The 24,772-nt window shown below is 43.2% G+C and overlaps 1 protein-coding gene across 1 annotated transcript in view; it reads right to left on the bottom strand.

The window, feature by feature from the left end:
• Tmtc2 (Transmembrane O-mannosyltransferase targeting cadherins 2) overlaps nucleotides 1-24,772 on the bottom strand; it is a 168,598-nt gene that overhangs the window by 28,748 nt on the left and 115,078 nt on the right. Inside the window, exons 6-7 of the mRNA XM_046616835.2 lie at nucleotides 15,801-15,886; nucleotides 2,061-2,305 (exon numbers count right to left, since the gene is read on the bottom strand). Coding sequence (XP_046472791.1) covers nucleotides 2,061-2,305; nucleotides 15,801-15,886 — 331 coding nt within the window. The remainder of the gene's footprint in view (nucleotides 1-2,060; nucleotides 2,306-15,800; nucleotides 15,887-24,772) is intronic.

Here is a 24,772-nt window from a genome sequence, read left to right as displayed (position 1 = left end):
CACGTGGGAAACCCCCGATTGCTTCGCGTGATATTCCTCGGAAGGTTTTATTCTCGTTTTCAGGATTTATAAAACAACGAGATGAAAACAAGAACGGAAAAAAAAAAAAAAAAAAAAAAGTAAAGAAAACAAACACGTCGGTATAATGAAAACGCAAAACGAACAAGAGAACGAACAGAACTGAGAGACGAAAAAAATTGTCTCTGACACCGATGCGCACGGCTCGTGCTCGGCGACCGACCGCACAATAATGGTTTAAATAAATTCGCCTGCTCGAAAATCACCTCATATATATGCGTAACACCTTACACACACATCCACGCTGAGAATTAAAGGTGAACTGCCGGTTCGTTCACACCCTTCCTTCGGAGTACGAGGTTAATTCCGGACTAACAAGCATGCAGATTTTCATTCACCACAGCTGTAGTTTCAGGTACACGCGACAAGCTCGGCAAAATGGTAATTTGTAATTCAAATGTTTGCTGAAAAAGGATTTTGTTCAATTACATCTGTAATTTCAACAGTAACACCAATTCACATTTATATCTTCAATAATTTTTGGAACCTTAGATGATCTAGGAGATGCGATATCGATAGTTCCGCGTTCCGCATTATCGACCGTTCCCGTAATCGGTAAAACAGGATTACGATCAGTTTAAAACGCCCCAGAAATCGTCTGTTCGGAACTACGCGCTTAAAATCATTTAAAAGACTGCGATTACGGTGACGTAGTAAAAGTAGTCGATGAAATCGATGGCGGTGGTGAGAAATGTGTTGTGAGAATTTTAGAACTAACTTTCGGAGGATTAAAAACGACGCAGCCACCAGACGATATATGACGAGCGTTGGAAAATCTCTTGCGAGGGATTCCGTCGGACACTCAGATCCTCGGTTTCACGGTCGTTGGCTTCGAATCGTAAAATCTCCGGGAAGGTAAGAAATTATTCATGAATGCGACTGATTGCTTGTACTCTTGCGTAGGACGGAGGTTCTTGCGCCCCGAGGTAAAAGTGTATAAACTCAATATACCCGCACTCTTTTCCACCGCTGCGACTGCTGCGGGGCTGAGCTGTAAGAGAGGAATTTGAGACTGAGAGAGAGAGAGAGAAAGAGAGAGAGAGAGAGAGAGAGAGGACGATTGAAAGAGTGGGGGACGGTTCTCCGCTCGACGACGACAAATCCGGAGAACAGGGGGAACTAAAAAGTTCAACTTTTCGCTCCAATTCTCGAGCCAGTGAATTATCTACCAACTCCTGCTTTTTGTCTCGCTTTCTCCCGTTTGAATAAGGGAGATGAACCTTCCCTTTATACACAGAGCTCAGCTCTTAGTCAAGAATTTATTTCACGACAAATATTTTACGAATCTACCGAAAAAGTCTCTTTTTACCTACATTACACGCGTACAGAGTCGAGGCTCGCTGAATTTTAACTCGAGTAACTGATCAAAATGTATACAGCAGTTACGAATGAGAAGAGTTATCGACAATCGGGGATTCGACGATCAATCGAGTCGTCATTTTCGATACGTAATCAATCATAAATCAATGTTTCCACAAAAAATCATCGTTACAAGGCGTCGCATAATGGAATTTTCACGAAAAATCTGACCGTTCAGCAAAACCGATCTAAAGAGTATAGAATTGTATCCCTGTCCCAAGAGACGAGGCACGCAGAGTCGATCGGTGAGTCCTATTCTTTTTTTCCTAATACGACGCCGTGGAGTTTGTAAAAAAAAAAGGTTATTTTTTGCGGTACGTAGGGTCAGGACCTTCTTCAAATAGCCTTTACGACTCATTCCCCCTGCGGCGAAGCGCTGCGTGGGCCGGTTTTCACGGACAGGAGAAAAACGATTTATCGAGCCCTTGTTACGAGAGGATCTCAAAGGAATCGAAGACGCTGATCATGTCACCGTCAGAAGCGGCTGGCTACGCCTTTTTAACGCGAAATTAACGGGCTTTTTTCACGGTCAATGAACCGAAATTCATTTCCGCCGTTTTCCGCTCGCTGATCCGCCGGCTTTTCACCGGCCCTCGGCTTAGTTTCGCTCAATTGATACTCACCTGGGGCGGATAGTGTTCCGGCAGAGCGTGCAGCGCCTCTCGGTAGGCGGCCAGCGCCCTTTGAAGACGGCCCTGGTCCCCGTAGAGGGCCCCCAGCTGAAGCAGGGCTTGAACCCGCGCCGCCTCGTGCGCTCTTCGGTCCTTCAGCCCTGAACCATCCAGAGAAGCTCCCGTCCTCAGGATCGCCGCAGCCTCCGTACCTCTGCCAGCGGAGATCAAGGCTGCTCCGAGGTTCACGTACGCTTCTGTAATTGACAAAATCACCGGAGTGTCGGGTGAGTGGGCCGTTTGTCAATTAGGGGTGGGTCAGAGTGATTTGGCCGTATCATTTTTACTCACGGTCTATGAACGAATGATCGTTGGATTTTACCTCTGGTAAAATACGATCGCACGAAGTTTTCAAAGATACGATTTGAGCTTTCAAAAGTCCCAGATAAATTTTTACGTCCCAGAGACAATTGATTGTCGGAAAAAAGTGAAAAGAAGAGAATTTTTCTGTACTGGCTACGATCGATTTTAAAATCGCGAATTATTTCATTGGCCGGTATTATTATATTTTGGATGTGGTCAAAAAAAGATGGGCAAGGTTTCGCTCGAGTCCATATTCGGAGCTAGACCACACTAAAACTTTTCACTCTCGTGCTTTTTAGTTCAAAACAATCGTTTCAACGTTGATCGATGGAATGAATTTTTTGACGACGCCTGTCTAAATTACACTCGAAACTTACAAGTAAAACATCGTACATTATTACGATGTATAATATTGGAAAAATGCTGTATTCGTGACGTGGAAAATATAAGTCGCCGCGTCTTGCCGCACCGGATGCACGGAATTCGTTCCATGGCGTTATATAGCAGGCGCCCACGAATACCAATAATTGCAGCCAGCGAAAGCAGGGTAGTGTTTCTTTTTTTCCTCCTTTCTTTCTTTATTTCTTTCACATTTTTTATTATTTTGCCCGAGGCGAGGAACACTTGCAAATTAACGGTTGCCGTGCGGAATGTACCAGCCTGCAAGGACATCCTGTTCTCCAATCCAAACCGATATATACTCGCGGTTTTCACCCGGTGAAAAACATAAATTCGCCTGCAAGAATGGTCTGCAATTCCAGTGATTCTGCTGCATTGAGAAATTTGTCTGGTTTGTCGGGAAGAAGGCTCTTCGTGAGAATAGCAGAAGAAAAATTAATCAATCTTCAAGGAAACTGTTCAATCCAAAAGTGAATTGTTTTGACGAAATTTTGCCTTGAATAAGAAACCGTGAATTTTGGCCCTAGCTGTGGCTTTGTTTATACAATTGCCGATATCTGACAGGTATAATAATACTCATATTCATCCGGCAGTAAAGACGGAAATTAGCGCCTCCTCTCAATAATTCATCGGCACATGAACCCTTTCAGCAAGGCAGATAATTGGCCTGAGGAACTTGAGTAGATTTCGTCGACGGCTTACCGAGTGGATTATAGACGGCGGTTCGACCACTCGGGTTGAGCCGGAGAACTGCTGTTTAGAGGGATTGCGGGGTGCAGCTAGACGGAACGAATGACAACGATAATAAATTCATACGCGGAATGATACGGCCGCCGTTATAACCGTCAACCAGAGGCGTAAAGCGGAAACACGCCAGGCGTAAAGATAACCCAGGACGTAACACTCGACTGTTTCCCGATTTAAAAAGCTCTAAGCCGGAAATAATGGGCGAAGCCGCGAGTGAAATTCTCGCTGAGACTGTCCCGACCTCCAAACTGCGTTTTATAGAACGCGGCGCGATCGGCTTGTATCGGAAATACACCGCGGCTTGTAAAGGTTCTTCAAAACAATCCCTGCAACGTACACGTCAAACTCGAGTTGATTTGCCAGACACCGGAAAGACGGAAATATCGAGAGAACGAGGCGGGCGTATTTCTTCGCTTTTACGAGCGCTCCAGGTGGCGAACTCACCCCGCGAAGAGAGTTAAATTTCGAACGAGGGGCTCTAGACAGGCCCGCAGGCTCGAGGGTGACCATTTTTTATTTCTCCTACCTTCTGCCTTCGCAGCCCGGCTCACCCACGATCGGAAACTAGATCTGCACGAAAGAATTTCACTCGCCCCGAGCAGCAGACACGAGGAAAATGTCCCTAGGAGTGGTTGATTAAGGGTTGTGTTTCGACCCCGGCTGCGTCTCGCTTCAATTTCACTGTTGTTGATTGCCGTCGTTATTCTATGTTTAAAATAAACTTCCTTCTCGCTCTGATTAATCGTCAAGCCTTTCCCCAACATTTTTTATCACAACTTCTTATCAATCCCTGCATCGAATTCATTTCGTGCAATCAGTTATACAAGGGGGGGTTTTTTCCCCATCCGTTATATCGCGTCGAAAGAGAAGGGCAAAAATCTTTGGATTATGGTTATTTCCGAGAGGCACCGCTTCGCCACAAAACTCTCCGCGTGTAACGTGGTGTGTAAAAACGGCAAAAGTGTGCAAATCGTGATAAACGTTCCTCTCCTCTCGCTCAGCTGATGAATTGTCGAATGTAACCACCCGGGGTGCAGCTTAATGGCAGGTCATTACACTGAATTATCGGATAACTTTTCTTTTTTCTTTTTTTTATCACTCAATTCTTCTGATTGTGAGTGTCGTCGAAAAAATCTTTTCCCGTTTCATATCGCACTTCGCAACGCAATCCTCACGTTTTCTCATCAATTCGAAAGATGCGTTTTCAGTTCAATTCACGATTTCCCAGATTCGTGTTTTCACCCCAGTCTCCCCCCTCCCCACTGAAAATCCACTTTCTGACTCTTGCCCCGCTGCAGAAAGGGAATCCGAGTATCGCAGGTAACGTTCGCAGGAAAATAATTCTGTTTAGTGTGTGGCTGGTGATTTTCTCTGTTAAACCATATAATAATACCATGTAATAAATCAATGATTCATTGAATTGAAGTTTTCTGAACGAGTTCTAGTTTCTGATTGTGCTGTTAGTTCTGATTTCAAGTCAATAATCGATATCTATAACAAGTTGATTTTCACGATTTTAGTATTATCTTTCTTTTGTTTAGAAAAATTATTCCACAAATATATTAATTTGATAAAGCTGATTGATCCGTAACGAACAAAGAGCAACGACTCTAGGAATCTTAAGTTTAATACGCTGCTGCAACGCGGTGCGAAAACAATCTGCATGGAATTTCACTGACGTGCATATGTGTGAATATAATAAAGGTAACAAAAACATACATGGGGGAAAAGAGAGATAGAGAGAGAGAGAGAATAGAATAGAATTTTGTTACCATGAGACAGTGTCCCTTAGGTGGAATCAAGTAAGTCCATAATTCACGAAATTCAAAAATTCACAAAATAAATATAGGAAAAAATTTACCAAAAATGATTATCCCAAATAATAGGAGAGTAAGAGAGAGATAGAGAGAGAGAGGGGGGGGGGGAGAGTTTAGTAATGACGAGCAGAAGCGAGAGAATGAACGAGACAGCCGGGGGAAATCCGAGAGGAGAAACGGCAAGCGAACGAGGGAGCAGAAGAGAGGAATTCTCGTGTGTTATTAAAAAGCAGGGAGTGCTGGAGTGGAAAGGCAGATAACAGCCTCTATAATAAATTAGGCATGCCGAAAGTAGACACGCTCTTCGCATAACCAACTTTCGTGACTCTCCGCATCGGAATTACGCGTACGCGCTTCCTGGATCCTTGAATTCAAAATTTGGCTAATTGTTACCGGCCTTGTCAGAGTGACCTGGAGATAGCAAAAGGTGCGTGATAACGGTATGAGTATTTTAAACGAATGACTTTGAATTACGGGTACATAGACCATTGCAATTACTGGCGGTGAAAGAAATCTGTTTGTAACCGTCGTTTCATGATAAATCGATCCTGTAACACGCTTGCAAATAATTGAGGATTATGTTAGTTTGGTTATACAACTGATTGAAAATTTCATTCGGATCGAAAGAAAACCAAATTATTTCGTTTCTTCTTATGCAGGTCAACTGGATTATCAGATACGAATGAAGTTTATTAAATTCGTGCGTATAAGCTGATCGCGAGTGAGAAACTCGCGTTTTTTGTTTTCAATTTGTGCAGAATTGCAAAATTCATACAGACGGCTATAACATTGCAGAGGGTCGAGACTTCCACGAGTTTTCGCAACGGATGATTTAGCTTTATCACATGACTGATAACGCCGCTTATATTCTTACCGAACGAATTCGGCCGAGCAATCCAATATTCCGAAAGATTAATTCTAGAGTGCATATCCACTTCGATCCGGTGATATAATACATATATTCCGCATGTTTATCCCGAGTATAGGCAGCGGTGCAAGATGTCTATAAACAATTTTTCAAGTCAACTGGAAAAAGGAAAATGGACCGTGTAGAAAAATAAAACGATTCAACGAATCGTCAAACAAATCGAAGAGACGACTGTGCAAATATGTTTGAAATTATTTCCTCGTACAAAAAAAAAAAAAAAATAAAAGGACGAGAATCACGGCAATGAGGATTTTTCAACGTCTGACTGCTTGGCGCGAGTCAAACTCACGCGAAATGAAACGCGCGGCGCATTGCGGGGCCGGAGTAAAATATTGGACTAAAAGCGACTGAGACAAACATACAAGATACGGCATACAAATCGTTCGGGTTTGCGGTATTTATTGCGAAGATTCGGTTCCCGCAAGAAATTCCATCGTTCGCCTTGATTCCGATAGGAAAAAGAAGCTCGCGAAATGAAAAGAAATCTCAGACTGACAGTGAAGCTGGAACCGATACGGCGCGGATCTTTACATCATCGAGCTGATCCACGCGGCTGATCTATACCTCGTATACAGTTACGACGGGTAGGGCGATCAATTTCTTTTACCATTCTGTATAAAAGTCGCATACATAAAATAAACATGGAAGGTATACACCGCGTGCTGTTTCCGTCTGTACAAAGGACCCTCTTTATCGGATCAAAGGATCGTCAGAAGTCTACGGATATTACGTCGCGTATTACTTCGGGATCGGTTTTGATGGAAATAAAGAGCCGCGCGATTCTGCGGCAGCAATTTATGTATCTATTTTTATTTATTACTCTCACAGATAAATTGTAAACGGGTATACAGTACCTACGGTATACCTTTCGACGTAGAGAAAACACGAACCCGTAATAGCGAGTCGATTCGAGTTATCGCCGCGAGCCCAGCGATGATAAATCGCTTCAACCCTTCCCTCCTTTCCTCACTCTGTCCATTCGACCGTTTTTCTCTGTTCCACCTTCCACCTCTTCCTCAACTCGAGGCGGAAATCGACTCTTCGCACCCATTATCACCGCGATCAGTTGCCTTTTAACGCGACTTCGTCGGGAAGAATAATTCCGGATTCGCAACCCCTTCCCGATGTCGTTTGTACCTGCAGTCTCCTCGTCGAAATCCTTGCACCACATATTTAACATATTGAATGCGAAATCGTACCTTTGTAGATCGATAAGCTCGAACGCACGAGGTGATCTCTGACCGTCGAGGTTCGATGGATTCTGGGAATTTGGCACAAGCGGCTTATCAAGTTTCTTTTCTACTTTCGCCCTCTTTCACTCGGCTCCTTAATCAGCCGGAAGAGCTGAGGTATCTCGAGTGGATATTGCGAGCTTAGGAAGTAGCTAACCAAGCGAAGTCCAGCTGGCTGTGCCTATAACCCATATCCGAGGGAATTGCAAGGCTGACAATTCACCCCCGGTAGACGGGGCGGAATCTTAAGTCGGTGAGGTGAGTTAGCGCGGATGAGGTTCGCCGGGTTTCCCCCGCATCTTCCAGCGGATGGCAGGCGAGTCACGCGAGTTGGCTTTCCCGGTAATTAGGAAGCAAACAGAGCCACGTCTTGCCAACTTGGCTGGCTCTGAGATCAAACAGCAGTTTCCGCTCCTCGCGTCCCTCTGTTCTACTTTTAGCAAAATGCTCTCGGAGCTTCTAGCTGTCCCAACCCTTCGCTATCCTTCGAGGTCCCGCCAAGGGAAGAAAGCGAATTAGGGGGGTAGGGATGAACGCGCATTGAGAAGGTTGACAAAAAGAAGGTTATGAAAGGTGTTGACTTTTTGCTCGTATAATAAGAGGGTTGGAGCGTCTCACTTTCCGTGACCGGTATTAACGGTCTGCTGTTTAACGTTGGAAATTTTCGTGCTCGATTCGGTGTATACAATCCTCGAGAGCTGGTTCCAAAGCAAAAAAAAAAAAAAATCAGTTTAACCAAAGAGGGTTAATTTATATTAAAAAGTTGAGGCATGGAGCCGGGTGAAAGTCATAAATATTCAGATCCGTTAACTTTCAAATTTAAGAAAGAAAAGAAAAGTGAATGAAAAAAAAAAGAAAAAAAGAATGAAAACAGCTTCAGAAAGTGAATGGGAGGAAAGAATGCTGCAAGTAAAAAGAGGCCGAAACTTTTGAAGGATAAAGGAGTGATGACCGGGGGTGATTTCGCGGCCCATCAGAAAATTCCAAGAATAATAATGAATGTGCAATCCGTTTAAATTAAATAGTAAATCATTTTTAAATCGAGCATCAAAACCCCTGTCGAAAACCTTCGAAAGCGAGAGAAAGAGAGATAGAAAGGGATTCGGAAATTAAAGTTGAAAGTGAAATACATGTACATATATAAACAGTTACACGTCACATTCTATCCACACAAACCCGCGCAATACCGCTTGGATGGGAGTGGGGGGGGGGGGGGGGGGCGGGGGGGCTGGCCTTGATGCGGCGGCGCGTTTGGAACAGGACGACTTTTCACCCTGTGTGGGTGAAGTGAGGGGGAAACAAACAAAACGCGGAAATTAATCAGGGGAAGACCGCGTTCAATTTTCCCTCGTATGTATGTATATACCTGTATTACCTATGTGTCTATAATAACTTAAATCGCAAGTCCTAAATTGCGGCTCGACTCTCGACCATCGAGTTCCGGGCAAGCTGCGCAGTCTGTGTCCCATTTTTCAATATCGAAACTGAAGTATATACTATATGGTTATACGTGGAAAGTTTCCAGACTCTTACGGAGACCACTCGAGTGCCGTCAACCCTCCTCCTACCCCCTTACACCGATTTCTCACCCCCGTCATCCCCCTTCGAAATTGCCTCAATAAGCCCGTCGACGTTTTTGAGGACACCCCTTGCCTTCCTTCTCCGCCGGTCAGGAAGGCCGTGATTTAGCACATCTAGCTTTTAAAATACCACCGCTTCATTCCACCAATTAGCGGCGGGATCGGCCGCCAATTTGCGGATGGCTGCCGCAGGCCAAACTCCGACGGGCGAACGCGCGTTCGTTCATTCCAGGGGATAAAAAGGGGTGGAAGTACGTGGGTGGGCATGACCCTGCACAATCGACGATCCCCCGACTGCCCTTATCGATCCGGTAGGCCTTCGGCATCCCGAGTGCCGATGTACTGCCCGGTTTGGGGTTGGTCGAAAATTGAGCTGCCGGGAAAATTTGAAGCTGGTACCGCTGCGGGTTGGGGAGAAAAAAAATTGAAAAAATAAACAAATAAATGCCTCGAAGCTGCGCCACCACCGGAAATACCGATCATCGTCCGTTTTTCGTGTAGGTATATTCAGGAGATTCGTTCCTGACATATATTTATGTGCCGAACGCGGATCGGATAATCGTGTTTATGGTGACCGCAAATATATAGGGAAGAAAACATTCAAAATTTAGTTTACGTCAAGCGGGACTGTTGATGAATCATTTCGTCGATGTATTCGTTACATAGCACAATGGCCGAATTATTCGGAACAGTTTATTAGGGCGGCGATAGAATTATGCTGTATATGATGTATACTTATATTAAGTCTTATTGTTAGGTGAAAAGATTTCAAAGACGGCTTGTTGTGCAGTTAGAATTCAGAATTCAATATACCTCAACGTCTGTAGCCACTTAATATCCGAACATAAAAATTCCGGCAAAACACTCGACTCAAAACCAGAAAAGAGATTTAAAAAAAAAAAAAAAACGGTTGTTCCTTCGGCAACCGTTCCAACTTTTTTGACAGTCTATTTCACGGTAATTTCACTGAATCCTGTTATCGTTTAAGTTTGGTTCTAAAACTCTATATTCTGTTCATCAACGCGGTAATCAGCGTGATTGTGCATAATCGTTGTATCTTGACACTATCCTGACCAAAATATCCAACGTACCGGATGAAAATACGGTACTTCGTTATTCTGCGGTTTCTAACTTACCAATAAACGAGTCGGGAACGAACAATATCTTCGAGGGTAGATTATATATACCTGGGTTACGTGATGGGAAGCCAGCCCCGATACTGCGCTCGTAAATAAAAATTTTAGGGCTGCTAGGGAGAATTTGTTATACGCGAGGGCTGGTCGAGTTCAATTTCAGTTAATATATTGACCTGTATGAAACCTGAACCCAGGCAGCTGTATGTACGTACATATGTGCGCGTATACGTGGACGCAGATAGCCGTTTCGAATATTGCATAATTGGGTATCCCATAAAATTTTCAGAGCAACTATATTCAACGGCGGGACCGAAATACATTGAAGTACTGATTAATGTTTTATTCGTAATCATGGCGTTATACAATGGCTGAATATTTCAATATTTTATGTGTTAGTGGGTGAAAATATTTATTCTTGTCACGAGCACGAAATGTACAGATAATTGTTTCACTTCTTTAAGTCTGCAGTAGAGCTGTCAAAAATTTGAGGCTACAATTTTGATGCAGATAAATGATTTTTGAAAGTAGACCATCCGGTGAACTGACTAAAAATAGGACGTAAGTTTTATTACACCAGGATATATTTAATTTCCTACAGTTATAATTAAAACATTCCAGTAAAGTGAGTAACGTGTAAGTAACGAAATTAACTAAATTAAACAAATATCGTTAGTGTTACTGAAAATTATACCACAAGTACCTGCTTAGTGTGATTATAATTGAAAATACTAAATTTGGTGGTTATTGCACCGTGGAATCTGTTTTTTTTTTTTGTTTAATTATCCAAATTTTCCAGTTACACAAGTCAAGTACCAATTTATCGTCACGAAAACACAGAATATAAATACTATGATAATGTTAGCTTTCCTGGTTAGAGTAACAAAACTAATTCTCATTTCGCATCCGGCTAAATCGTATTTCTCGGTTATGGTGAAAAAATTAAAAACAGCTCAACATCGTACAACAATCTACACGACTATAAATTTCTCTCAATTCGTAATTCGCGGTTCATCCGTACGCTGACTTTATACCTGTATAGTAAAGCCTAATTGTCGAAGAATCGAATTGCAAGTCGGGAGGTTGGGGTTGGTTTTGGCTCGAGGATTTCCCTGTGCGTGCAGCATCCACCCTGCAACCAACGAACCAGCCAGCAGTCAGCCAGTCAACCAGAGGAGAGCCTTTCGTGGTCGATGGAGCGTGGAAATGGCATTTTGCCCGTCGCTGCTGCCTGCAATCTCTTTCAACCGTCGGGGGTTTATTTTCTCATGACATTTTTCAACGATTCAGCTCCGAAAATCCGACGCACCGCCGAACCTGCGGAACGCGCTTCGGTATTCACCCGCATATCGCTGTACCCACGCCCATAAATAGTATACATATATACATATATATATATATATATATATGTGTGTGTGTGTGTGTGTATTTATATATATATACACGTACCTACAAGAACAAAGCGGCCTGGGTGAGGGACTGGAAAGATTATCTTTCACACGGCGATGTTGGCACGTATTTTGACGCGTATGGAGAGCGGACCATTCGGTCGGCAGTATCCTGTTTAATTTTCGGCTCAAGCCGACAGGATTCTCGCGAAATTTCAACCGAAATCGATGGAAGGTTCAATTTTCCGCTTCGTGTCGATAAAATGCGAGTGTCCTCGAATGAAATGCGATACCTGCTTCGGTTCTTTAGCCTTTCCGAAAACTTCCACATCATAGTGTGATGTGAATATGATGCGAGCATCGTAAGCAGCTTGATGCGCAGGGAGAATTTTTTTTTTTTTATTTATTACCTCAATTCCGCTACATAATATCACTAAACTAATTTTGATCCTACGTATTTGTTATTCCGGTATGAAAATTTTGCGAGTTGTGGCGATTACTTGGAAACGATTTTAAAGAAACATTCTCGGCCGATATAAGTATGTAAATATATCATCGGTACAAAGCCAATTTTCCACATCGATATTCCGGCAAGTTTGACTTCTGGTAAAAATTATTGAAAAATAATTCTGGTACCTGGGATGATTTCACGTGCCGGGAATGTTTCGAAACGACGAAAGTTTCATAAGAATATTCGCTCGTTAGTGGGCCGTGATAAGAATCGGAATCGATGTTAGCCACGCTACGTAGCATTCAACCTGTAATCAACATCTCAAACTTCCGAAATTGGTCTGGCTGATTGAGCACTTGTTATACACAAGTGTATTCCAATTACAATTACTAATCAATTTCACCCGGCACACACGTGCATCATATACGTTTCGTCTAATTCGACTCAATTCCCGAGCTCTCGAGTGGTATAAAAAATCAACTCCTATACAGAATTTCGGTGATTGCTCTTTGATTAATGTATTTCATCTGCCTTGAATGCAAAAATTGCGCCAATATTCAGTACGTGGAACAAAAATTGTCGGTATTCAAAAATACCGAGAAGATTACCGTATTAAACGGTCATTTAAAAAATTTCCAACGGTGAAACTGCGATGCAGCGTAAGAAAATTGAATTCGAGCATCGGTATTTCCAACTAAGAGTTCTCGACAAATCCATTCGGCGATTTCGCAGATTCCTGTTGATATATCGGGTGAGTGATATACATCAGGACGCGGGAATAACTCGTCCTGGAAATTGTGAGCGGTATGCGAAACGAGAGGGGGGATTGAATAGCACATCACGAGAGATGGCCAATTTGTTTATCGGTCGCCGCAGCAGCCCGCGAGGGTTACAGATATAGGGATTGCCGGGTAATCGGAATCAATTCAACGGCCGTCTTTTGTTCTCGATTGTTTTAAATATCTCGCAAAAGTCGGAGCGATATTAGGGGAGATTCATCCCTGATGGAAATCCCCACGTGCCCAAACATCCATACGACCACCAGGACCACAAATACCTGTTTGCCGATCGATCGGTGGAAGTATATATAACCGAATACGCGTGAATAGTGGTCATTGATAATTGAATATGCAGAGCCGGCAGATCGTTGCCATTATGGCATCCCTAAGCCGCGCTACGAATCCCGGTTGATAGTTTAACTTGACAATTATTGTCATGGTTACGCGTGCTTGAATATATTCGACGTAAACGCCAGTGCTCCTCGTCTATTTCGATGTAAGAATAAAAAACTAGGGTAAAGAAACTGTACCTTCCGGTATGGAGCGAGAGAAAAGATGCACAATATTTAACTAGATTTTTGCGTAAGATTACCATTTGTTGCTATTAGGTTGATTTGTGGCCTGACGGTAGTAGAAATTGCAAGTCTAGCTTGTAAATTTTAGTCACAGTAAAGTCTACGCTTCAAAACAAGAAAAAATAAATGTTTCAAGAACGTGATCTTTCTAAATATTTTTATAACAAAAACGAAACTGTCAATGTTCCATTTGACTATTTTCTCCTCAATTTCTTCGTGAACGGGATACGGGTTCGGCGGAAACCAAAACCGGTATAAACTCTAACGAATCCCTGCCTCGAACTCGGCCAAATTCACGCCTCCACGTATTTACCAAGTTAAACTTTGGCGGTGTAACAAACTTAGCATAGCCATAGCCGCGTTCGAATGGCGAAGTCCGTCGACCGCCTTGGAAATTTTCATGCTGTATCAAGGTTGTATTCTCGTCTCGTCGCGAGCCTTTTCCAGGCGAAAAGCAGCCTTATGCAGACTTCAAACTTGAGCCTGTCTGTTTGTTTCGGAGGGTTTGCTTTAATTGAGTCTACTCCCGTGGAGTCTGAATAGTAACCGTGTCGCACTTTGACGACCCTTATAACTCGTACAGGGCTTACTTATCCCTGAACTGCGTGCTCGAGGGGATAAAAATTTGGCCGATGAATTAACTGCGATGTTCATTTACGTTATTTTTTCCGAGAATTGATCGTCGATTCGAGACAAGTAAATTCGCAAAAGCTGACGAGGGAACGACAGACGTGATTTACGAAATCGGGTGACAGTTTCCGCTCCAAATATGTCAGCTCATCATTCCCAACAGTTTAGCAATATAATTTCGCACTGGCCGTAGGAGTCCAGTGAATTTACGGGAAGTTAAAATCACCGCAACCATCCGTCGCTGCATTCGGAGAATCTATCAAATTCGAAACGTTGCTGAACTCTACATGTAGCCTTCCGTCATCGCCCTGCAGGGACCGAAAGCTCCGATCGAAACTGACGGCGACGAGCTTCGAAAGCCCGGAAAAAATCACGTACATAGTCAAAAGTCCGGAGTGACTAGATCCTCTTTGATCAGAGAACTAGGGGGAAAAATTATATATATTTTCACCGAGTTCTTCGTGTGCATAAAAATTCATGGGCTTCGTGCTTAAATCAATTCAATGACCGTAGGTGGAACCCAGCAAAAGTGCCTGAAGTACTCGTGAATTCGAAGAGTTGGGACGAAGTTAGTGAAGCTAGTAGCAGGTAAAAATAGCGAATCGTTTTTAGTCTCGGTACCTATAAGGTGGATGGCCAACACTCGTGTAAGGAAAGAATTTACGCTCCAGGACTTTAGCGCTATTTCCTGAGCGAAGTGGGTACCTAACGCGAGGAACGGGGTCAAGGGTCAGTCGCCGCATTATGCGGCGAAGACCACCTCAAGAGCCAAGCCGTCCACGCCATCGGGTTACTCAACCAACCTTAACTCCCTCTCCGCATGGGTGCGAGTCTTTTCGTACACGTACAGGGCGTACCAAGTTGACATTTCCACTTTATCCTCGTATATATTCAGAAGAGTGAACTCGTTTATCGCTTGGTTATGATGTACAGATTGTACAAGACATTCGACCCACCTACAAAAATGAGAAACAACGATATTCCCAATCTGTTTTCGATTCGTGGTCTTTGGTAGTTGTCCTTAAATCTCTGGGGAGACTTGACGGAAATTTTTACGAATCGTTATATTTTCCATACTGACTTTTGGGGTGAGATCCACAAACTGATCACGGCGTTCGAAATTTTGATGGAAAACCTAGTGACCGGAGTAGCGAACGAAATATCTCGACTTGTGGTACTTTTTTCCGGCAACACTCGGTACGTGCATCCAGAATTTTCCAGTCATCCGACCGAATGTCTCTCAACCAAATATTTTCAGAGACGAGAAATCGGGTCTTAGAGCTGGGTGAGGAAAGGCAGACTTGAATGGACATTCGGACAGACGCGTCTCGCCCTCCGAATTCCCCGGCTAAATTACATCTGTAAGTCGATAACTGTCAGCACGGCGTCGTGTCCGGAAATACGGATATTCCCCATCACGCGATGCTGACTACTCGTGCCTATACATAGCTTATATCTTGAAGTTGCGAAGCTATCACTTGTTGGCGAAATGTAAATACATTGTTCGGACAAAGATGTTGCAAGAAACTCGGTACGGGACGTGGCGAAGGATGAATTTGGTGAATGGCGAATAATTCTTTCTGATCTAAAAATACCGTGAAAAATATGAACTCTGTGTTAGGTTTGCACTCGACACAGAGACTGTAACGATATTTTAAGGTATTCCCTTATAAGGTTGATCGCAGATATTCATAAGGGTAAAGTTAGGGGTTATGATGAAATTTACTCACGTGCCAACGACGGCCTGAAGTGGATTGCCCGCTGATAGCTGAGAATGGCTTCTTCGTAGTTTTTCCTTCCCTGCTGAAGGATTCCCCTGAAACAAACCAGACAACGAACACTTCAGTAACGATTTATACAAAGTTACAAGGTTACGAGGCATTGTGAAATCCGGTACGTTGTGCCTATTACTACCGGATTCAAAGTGATCCACTCACGATGAAGCGGAAAGCTGAGGAATTAAAAGTTGGTAGCCACGAGATAATTATTTTTGGTCTGTACGGTATTACACATCGTGTTTTAACGATTATACCTACTTCACTCTTCATCAGACTGTCAATTATTCCAGCACGGTGCTACACGCTAATTAACAATACACCTGCAGTTAGCAGAAGCCTAATTGATACACACGAATTTCGCTTCGACGTAAGTTCGTACACGTAGATCTACCTATACATGTGAATGTACGATCCACCTTCTGCGAATTTTAAGTCCTCGAAAATAAACCAAAGAGGCCGATCAGCTCAGCGGGTAAAACGAGACGCAGAGCGTGATATTAATTTCTCGTCTCTAACGAAACATGATGAGAGGTGGGCGTTGTACTATTAAGGGTGAAGGGATACAGACTCCAAGAATTATAGGAGGATCTCATTTTATCAATGGACCCCACCCGGTATTGATTACATTGAATCGACGATGATATCGATATCGGAGTAAATTTCTGGTAATTCCAGTAGTGGCAACTCATGAATACCAAAGTATAAGACCACAAACGACTACCGGAAGTGTTTAGATACTAGTCTTGGTGATTTGCGAAAGCTCTGTTCAAATTGAGAGGCGTCTCCGTTTGATGCAAAAGTGACGTAAAAAGTTTCTCAAGAAACCAATCAATCCATATGAAATAAGTGAAGCTCGTAACTTCGACTTTGCTTTGAGATGGCCGCCGGATTATTCGTCTGATTGACCACATCGCAACACCTATTGATACACGAATTAATTAAGCTCCTCCCACTTTCGGAGTTGGTACTGAATCACCCTGTACATTCAGAGTCATACGGTAGCACAGTCTGGAGAAATTCCGTGATGAAAAAGACGACGTCAGAAGAGCTTGCAGCGCGTTTCGGAAGGCTGCTCAATTAGGCAGAAAAGCAGGCTGTATGAGGGATCGTTTGAAATTTGAAACCGTTTCGCATCGCTCGCTTTTCTCTCGACAGGGTTGTTAGGCCGTAGCTTGTAGCTACGCTGCGAGGGTAATTTACCTACATCAAGCGTCCATTGTATAACCGAAATCGCTAGGCGACCGCCGCTCCTCCGTCGGGGGTCGTCGACGCACTCGGACGTCGTCGTAATTAGAGAAAACTTGATTAGCGTCGAAAACGACGCGTAATCGCAGCAATTATACAAGTCGCGAGGCTTGATGACGGAGGGATTCGCGCGGTTTGGCAATGCGAAGCCGGAAGCCGCCCATCGAGTCCGGGTTTCCGGTTGCCAGCGATTCGCGTTGGCTAGAGAGACTCGTTTCCGGATCCGCTTTCTTTCCACTGATCAGAGCCCTCTCTGAATTGTAATTAAAATTAATTTGCGACGTTCGTCATCTGACGCCGTTCCGCATTCGACGGATATCGCAGTGAATTCCAACCCCCCGAAAGTGAAAAGGTGGGGGAACGATAAGCCGGTGAGTGTTCCTCGGGGTTTCACACCCTCGTTATTAGGATCGATATAGTCTAAGTAAACGGATTACAGACCTCCGATGCTTACCTTCCGACCACCTTCTACCTACTTAATTAGCATTTGGCTCAAGTAGGCGGGTGTATAGACTAAGTGCATCCGTTCGCCGCGGGTCCTCCCGGTACAGGATTAAGGATTTCGGAGCTGTTGAGCGTAATCTCATTGGCCGATGTATTGAGCGAGATATACAACAATAACAATAACGAGGATTATCTAATTCTCACCCCAAATCGCCTACTTATACTTGGGTGATGAGTTTGAAAACCGGGCAATACGTTCTATCTTCGCGATGCGTTCACGCGAAATGTCGCAATAATCGTGATGAAAATTGTAAAACGTTTATAGTTGAAATTTGATCATTTGTGAACATGCAAAACGAAAAATTGGTAACGACGCGGTTAATCTGACGAGAATCGAAAAATTAAAGAACCATTTTATTGTACGTGTATATGTATACGGCAAAGATTACTGCCGATGAAATTTTGAAGAGATCGTGAAACTCCCGTTTTTTCAGACGAAACGTTCTTGACCGGCCGGATGACAAAACAATGGGTAGACACTGAACGACGAATTACCTGCCAAGTTATTTCTGCCGTAAGATTACTCAGCGTGGCTAACTTAGAGAAGAACCCCCTTTCTTTTCACCCCCTTCGCCTCTTCTTCCCGCTTGGGTACGTTGTTTTTTTCCCCTGAATTTCACCCTCTCCCTTCATCCCTGACAGAGTCGGCAATGTTATTTGTGTTTACGACGATCCGAGAAGGAAAAACAAGAGTTGACGAGAGGGTGGCGGTTTTCCATTCTTCTTTTTTACTATCTGGTAACGAAGCGCCGCAAGAGACACGTTTCACGACTCATTTAAATAAAATTCCGAACAAAGCAGTGCCGATAAAGAATTGACCGACCTTCCTGGGAGCGACGCTCTGAATAACCTGGGCAAATGACTTGAGAAGAGTTTCTGGAAAACCCACCATTGACCGTTAAATGATAATTCGATTGAGTCCAGAGGGTTGCGGGGGCGTATCTTTTTGGTACAATTGAAACGCGTCCAAATTTTTATGCTTCCATGAATTTGCTGCCATACATATGTATTAAGGTGGTTTTTAGTAATACTTTTTTTCCCCTTCTTACGTACCCTTCGACAAGTTAGTTTTTAACGTTTGTATCGAATACAAGATCAACATTTTATAGGTGTATAGTAGTGTCGACTTTTTTATATAAAATTTTATTGTCTATTCAATGAAACCATGAACAGCTTCTCAACTTGTACAGTTTTCGAAATATTCCGATTAGTGTTTGAAAAATTCGAAATGGATGAAGCACCTTTTAGAATTTCGATACCGGGTTCCGGTTTCACAAGACTTTGTTTGAGGTTAAAAACTAACTATTCGAAGGTTACGTAAGTAGAAAATAAAAGTTTTAAAAATACCACCCTAATATATACATAAATGCTTTTCTAACTCGAGTTAGAAATGAATGTAGAACTAAGGAAGTTCTGAAATATCGTAGTTACGAAATTACCTTCAACTATGTACATTCTACTCGCCTATATAACACGCCTTTTACCGCGTAAAACAAAACAAGTTAGCAGCCGGCAGTGTTAAAAGCGGATTACCCCGCATCATATATCTGTTAGAGAAGTTTCGAGGCCTCCGCAAGGGATGTGCGGCCTCGTCCACTCGCTAAACGATCGTCTCCCAAGGGTGGTTTAACGTTTTATAATTACGGTCAGGGTGCCAGGCCTGTCAGGGAACATGCGGTAAAGGTCGATTCGGCCGTGAGAGAGTCGATTCTGAGCTTCATCTATGAACCCTGGATATGCGTGTAATATTATGTCGTGGAATTGGGAGTGGGAGAAAGGGAGGAATCGGGTGAGAAAATTGTGTTTCATTTTGAAAATTGACACGGTTTCAACGCTCTGAAAAATCGTTCATTAATCATCGAATCATCGTAATCCACATCGAGTTATCTACGTGTAACGTGTTCATTTTCAAGCTTCGCAACTGTACCCGGCATTAAAATTGTGGCGAGCTTAATGAGACGTGAAAAATTATTGCCCGGGATTGAATTTGTAGGAGAAGATCGATCGAATGACAACACGTGTTACCGAATGCATAAATCAACTGAGGGATTTGTTTCCGAAACATGGAGGATTTTCTCCTTTATTCCAACGAACCTTTATAATGTTATATCGAATGAATAGAAAATATATCTAATAGACGTTTCCATTGAGATCCAAAAACGCGTCATTCATCTTGCTTATAACGCGGTGACAGCCGGCTATATATGTTTTATACCGTCAATAAATAACGTCGAATCATAGACTGGCAAAACTTTAATTAGAACATTCGTTTAGAATCTATTGAAAGAGGTAAATTAACTGTGAAATATAAATGTTCGCTAAATGTTGTTGGAAAATTTCGGTGAATTTGATGGAAAATCGCATTTTTAGTGAGCTGGAAAATTGTTCTTCAAGTTTAACGAAATTCGCATTTGAAGTAAAAAATTTCTGAACAGTAAATCACCAACGTGTCAATTGAACTTGACGCACATTTTTTCGGAAATTACGAACGAAATGGCGTTTGTGTAGTAGTAAATTCAAAATTACGTTGTAATTTCGTGAAACGGAAGAGAACCAAATATTCTCGCGCATTCCGTCCGCGTTTTTTGAACAAGAGCTTGAAAAAAGGATTGAAACACGATAAAGGTTACAGAAGTAAAAATTCCGGAGGTAAAACTGAACGAATGAAACTGACAGAAAGAGATCGCTTTTCGCATAATAGTTTCAATACTGGCCGTTCAGCCATGACAAAGCCCGTGGCATGGCTGGGATGCATTCGAACCTAACAAAGCTAACATAAAAACATGATGGCTGACGTGTAAAATGCATAGACATGTAGACAGAAGGGTCGAGGTTGATCCATGAAAGAAAAGTTTGCTGGAAATCATCGAGATGATAGCACGAATGCTATCAGGGATACGGAATAAACGAGCGAAGAGCTGGAGTGGGAGAGAAAAAAAGATGCATTGAACGGAGAGAAAGAATCGGCGTATTATTTTTTGTAGACTCTTTTATTTTTAAAGAGGACGAGTAATTACGATATAGCACAGGAATCACGTCGTGTGTCTGCACGCGGGATAAAAACACGTACACTCTAAAAATAAAAAAAATATTTCTCTGGTCTGGTGAAACTGCAGCGTGAATTGTTCGGCTCAATGCCAATTATAGGTATTTATCGGAGGTTCGTTAGCGCAGGTGAACGAGCCTGAGTGAAAGCAAAACCAATTATCAAATGCACGCTGGTATAAAATTGAATAGATAAATAAATTGAAGCTCGACTGCAGCTGCACGTCTCATTGTCAGTGGCGGGATGGCGCAAGTGGTCGCATCACAAGGCATGAGATTCTTGCCGATGCAAAAACGAGAACAAGAAATCGAACGATTTACTACAACTGCACCGCGGCACGCAATTTGCGTATCGCCTGTAGAAAACAAAAGAAAAAAAAAGAAAAAAAAAGATATATCGACGCGGTAGGATTATTATACCTGTGTTACACGAATTGTGAAAAGTCCGTATCGACTTTCAGCGACCGAACTGGGCGTAATATTGCAAAAGTTTTATTCGAATCAAAAAACTTCGGAACGACACGAGATCGCAGGTATTATACCTCTTACAACATAATTCTACACGGAGGCGAATTGCCGATCGGGTACGCCCGACAAGTTTTTTTTAAACATGAAAACTTGGGTGTTTCTTGATACTTTACGACGGAATTCCACTGATTTGTCGGATTATTGCAGAAGCATGAGATATTAATGAAAATTCACTTCGTGCCAAATATATCAGCTGACATTTAACTCTGGTACTTTTTTTATTGCATCATTTTTTCAAACTTAAAAATAAATTGACAAAAATTACCGATACAATAGCACATACGATTGAAGTTCAATTTATTGTTCTCCCGAATATTAGTCACCTTGAATATTAATATCGACACGGCTAACTATTTCTTAGGTACGATGACACGTTGAACGGAAACTAAATCTGGGAATACGAATAACAGTTCAAAGAGAACCAACTTTTTAATACCTCAATTATTGTTGGCGGGGTTCTCCGCCTATATTAAAATAGAAATTTTAAATAGCGAGCAGCCCTTCGTCGACGATTTTAATCCCGTTTAAAAGTTACAGAGAAAGAGGACTGCAGAGTTGTGACGTAACTGCATTGACAAAATAACAACACGCCAGGGATGAAAGAATTTTATAAAACCACAAAAAGGAGCGAAAAAATTGCGTCGCGGTTCTGGCCACGTGGTTAGAAAATGCGGACGAGGTGAGCGCTCGTTCGTTTGGGACGCGCCGATAAAAATTGTAGGTAGGTACAGTGTAGAAAGGTGTGAACGATAAAATAGCGGGTATCCGGGCGGCAGTAAATGTTTACGTTCAGAGAACGAAGCCCATCCGTTCGGAATGCGAAATTCGGAATTCAGAATCCGCGTCGGATGCGCCGCGGGGGTGTAGAATTCAGATATTGGAAAGCATATACATCATGCAGACGGCTCGGAGGTGCGAAAATTGCGACTCGAGCTTCAGGGGTGCGGGGTTAAATTTCACCCGGGTTAACGCTCTCTCCTCGATTTTAAGTCACCCTGCAGCTGCACCCTGCAGCTCGATTTACCCGCGCCACAGTTGCCAAAATCCATTACCGCAATCGAATCGGCTCGGTTACACGGCGTCTTGAATTCCTACCGCGTATTCGCCCTACCGAGTGCCTACCCTTCCTATTACAGCGACGGGGAAGTGAATCCTAGCGACCGAGTATACCTGCGGTACGTGTCGATATCTACGTATCGACGATATTGGATATACGAGTACGTGGAGCGCGGACCTCGCGTTTTATGTAAATCCATACACAGCTGTGGGTATGTAATTTGCACATACGTATTTAATCGGCGGGGAATGATATGTGACCCTGAATGCATTTCACGTGGAACATGTTACCGCTTCGTAGGCATTTGAATTCTGTAGTTTTGCCCGAGGCTTTTATCAATGGAAATGACAAGCTCTCATCCATGGCTACTGTGACAGTTTATAAATCCTGCCAGAGGTATAACAGGATAATGTGCATATGCATCGGTTGTTTAAAATGATCCAAATCCCGTATGAAAAGCTGTAATCGAGGATTAAATGCGAACCGTAATCGACCTCTTGTATCAATTATAATCTGATTGCTTCTCGAAAACCGCAAAATAACGATTCTGGAAAGAAAAAGCTTTATAAACGTACAATGTAGGCGATAAAAATTCAGCATAGTCTCAACTAAATAGACAAACCATGTACTACGGCTTTGAATTTAAAGTATACTGTGATAAAATTCGCATGTAATGATATATGTATGAGAGAAAATTTTTGATTTTTTAATCTACCGCTGTATTTTAAGTACATATAACGAAACGAATAATATATCACTCGCCCAAGCAGTTGAAACTACCTGTAACATCCCATTACGATAACCAATTCGAAGACCCTCAAGAATCACACCGATCAGTATTGCATTATTGATCGCAGGTTAATACAGTCTCTGCCGTGTAATAATATCAAATAGAATGTTTGTAGATCACGAATGGTACGTGATTGTTTGATCGTACATCACTCTAGTAAATTATTCATGAATCAAATTTCCCCGAGTGCCAGAAGCTGAGAGACAAAATTCTAACTTGTTAACCGTATAGCCGCGATCGCAATCTGGAAGTCAAGGTTTGAACGGACCGTGTCGTAGGCCGCAGTAATAAGGGTGCTTTGGGGTTGAAGCGTGAGTCAGTAAACACTTGCCCTGTTACAGGGACATAAACAAAGCGGTAATTTGCATAATATCGAACTTGATCAACGCCGGTAGCGTATAAACGAGAACCGGGGCTTGTGGTTGTAACAAACGCGTCTCGGGTCGCAGGTGCTGACGTTCCGCTGGACGTAAATATGATAATCTCACAGGTACACTGTGTGACTTAGGGGTACAGAATTCGAGCGATTGTAAGGCTCCCGCCCGCACGTCTCCATCGGCTAATTGCACTTCGGAAGTACGCCTCGGCTCGCGTGATCGAACCCAGGCCGTAGCTATAAGGGTACCTATGTGTATGCGTCCCGATGCAGTGAACTTGGGAACCAACGAGGCGTGTGAATTATTAACAAGGCACTACGCAACTTTTAACGATCATCGGCATTTCTCAAATTGCAAAATTCGTAACGACCAAAGTTATCACGGAAGGCCGCCTCTCTTCGGTCAAATGATTTATGTGCACTCGCTGAAGTCCCGTCTTTCTTTTTAATTCCCGACGATGATGATTAAAACTTTATTAATCCATACGCTGGAATCGATTCAAGAGCCTCGTGATGGTTAGACCACCTAACGAGTGAAACGTTGCGAAACGTGTTGGCGGTACTCAGAAATACGCGTTTCACAGGATCGTGATATCTTGGTCTACTTTATGGTTTTTCAATTGCATCTGGGAAAGGATTAGTTCCATATCTCGATAACTGGACGTGGCGAAAGGATGGATCGTGAACTGGAAGACAGAGCATCAAACTTTGATACTGCCAAGTTTCCCAAAACAGTGGCAGTTTCTTCTTCTCTCTACGAAGTTGCCACATTAATACGGCCGTGTAATTGTACCGAGAATTTCGAATATTGACTAAGCAGAGACCTCGATGATACCGGAGACTCGAGACTGGCCTGAACTCGACAGAAGCTTCAGTCGTACTTTAGGAGTTCAGAGTTTACGCCAAACCGCTTAGCCTCGAAGTAATAAAGGGTATACCGGAGCGCTTTCGTGGCATGGCCGTGAAGCCAGAGGATGAAGGGAGCACGGAGGGTGAAGAGCCTCCTGATCGCGGCTTATATTCGAATATTGTCGGCTGGGACCGTTCCAAAGGGACCACTGAGGAGGCCTCCCTGGTTTTAGTCACGGTGCTGATAAAATGGTTCCGCGTTCTATCCGGCGAAGCGCATTTCGATGTGAAATCCTCTTACCCAACGTAGATCAACGCAGCATCGCACGTCTCACTCCAAAGGGCGGATCAGAAAATCTACACACACACGCGCGTGGCAAAAAACGTCCCGGTCACGATACCGCTCGCTTTGGCTCTTTCACCGCCGTTTCAGACGCTCAACGCTAAGCCCATTTCGCACCACTTTAAGTACTGAGCGTAAGACGGAGCCTCGGGCCTGATCATGCCTTCCATTTTCTATTTGGGGGTGC

The sequence above is a fragment of the Neodiprion pinetum genome, chromosome 3 (genome assembly GCF_021155775.2).
Source record: "Neodiprion pinetum isolate iyNeoPine1 chromosome 3, iyNeoPine1.2, whole genome shotgun sequence".
NCBI lineage: Eukaryota > Metazoa > Arthropoda > Insecta > Hymenoptera > Diprionidae > Neodiprion > Neodiprion pinetum.
Note: the sequence above shows the minus strand (reverse complement) of the source record. Positions and strands in the feature narration are given on the sequence as shown.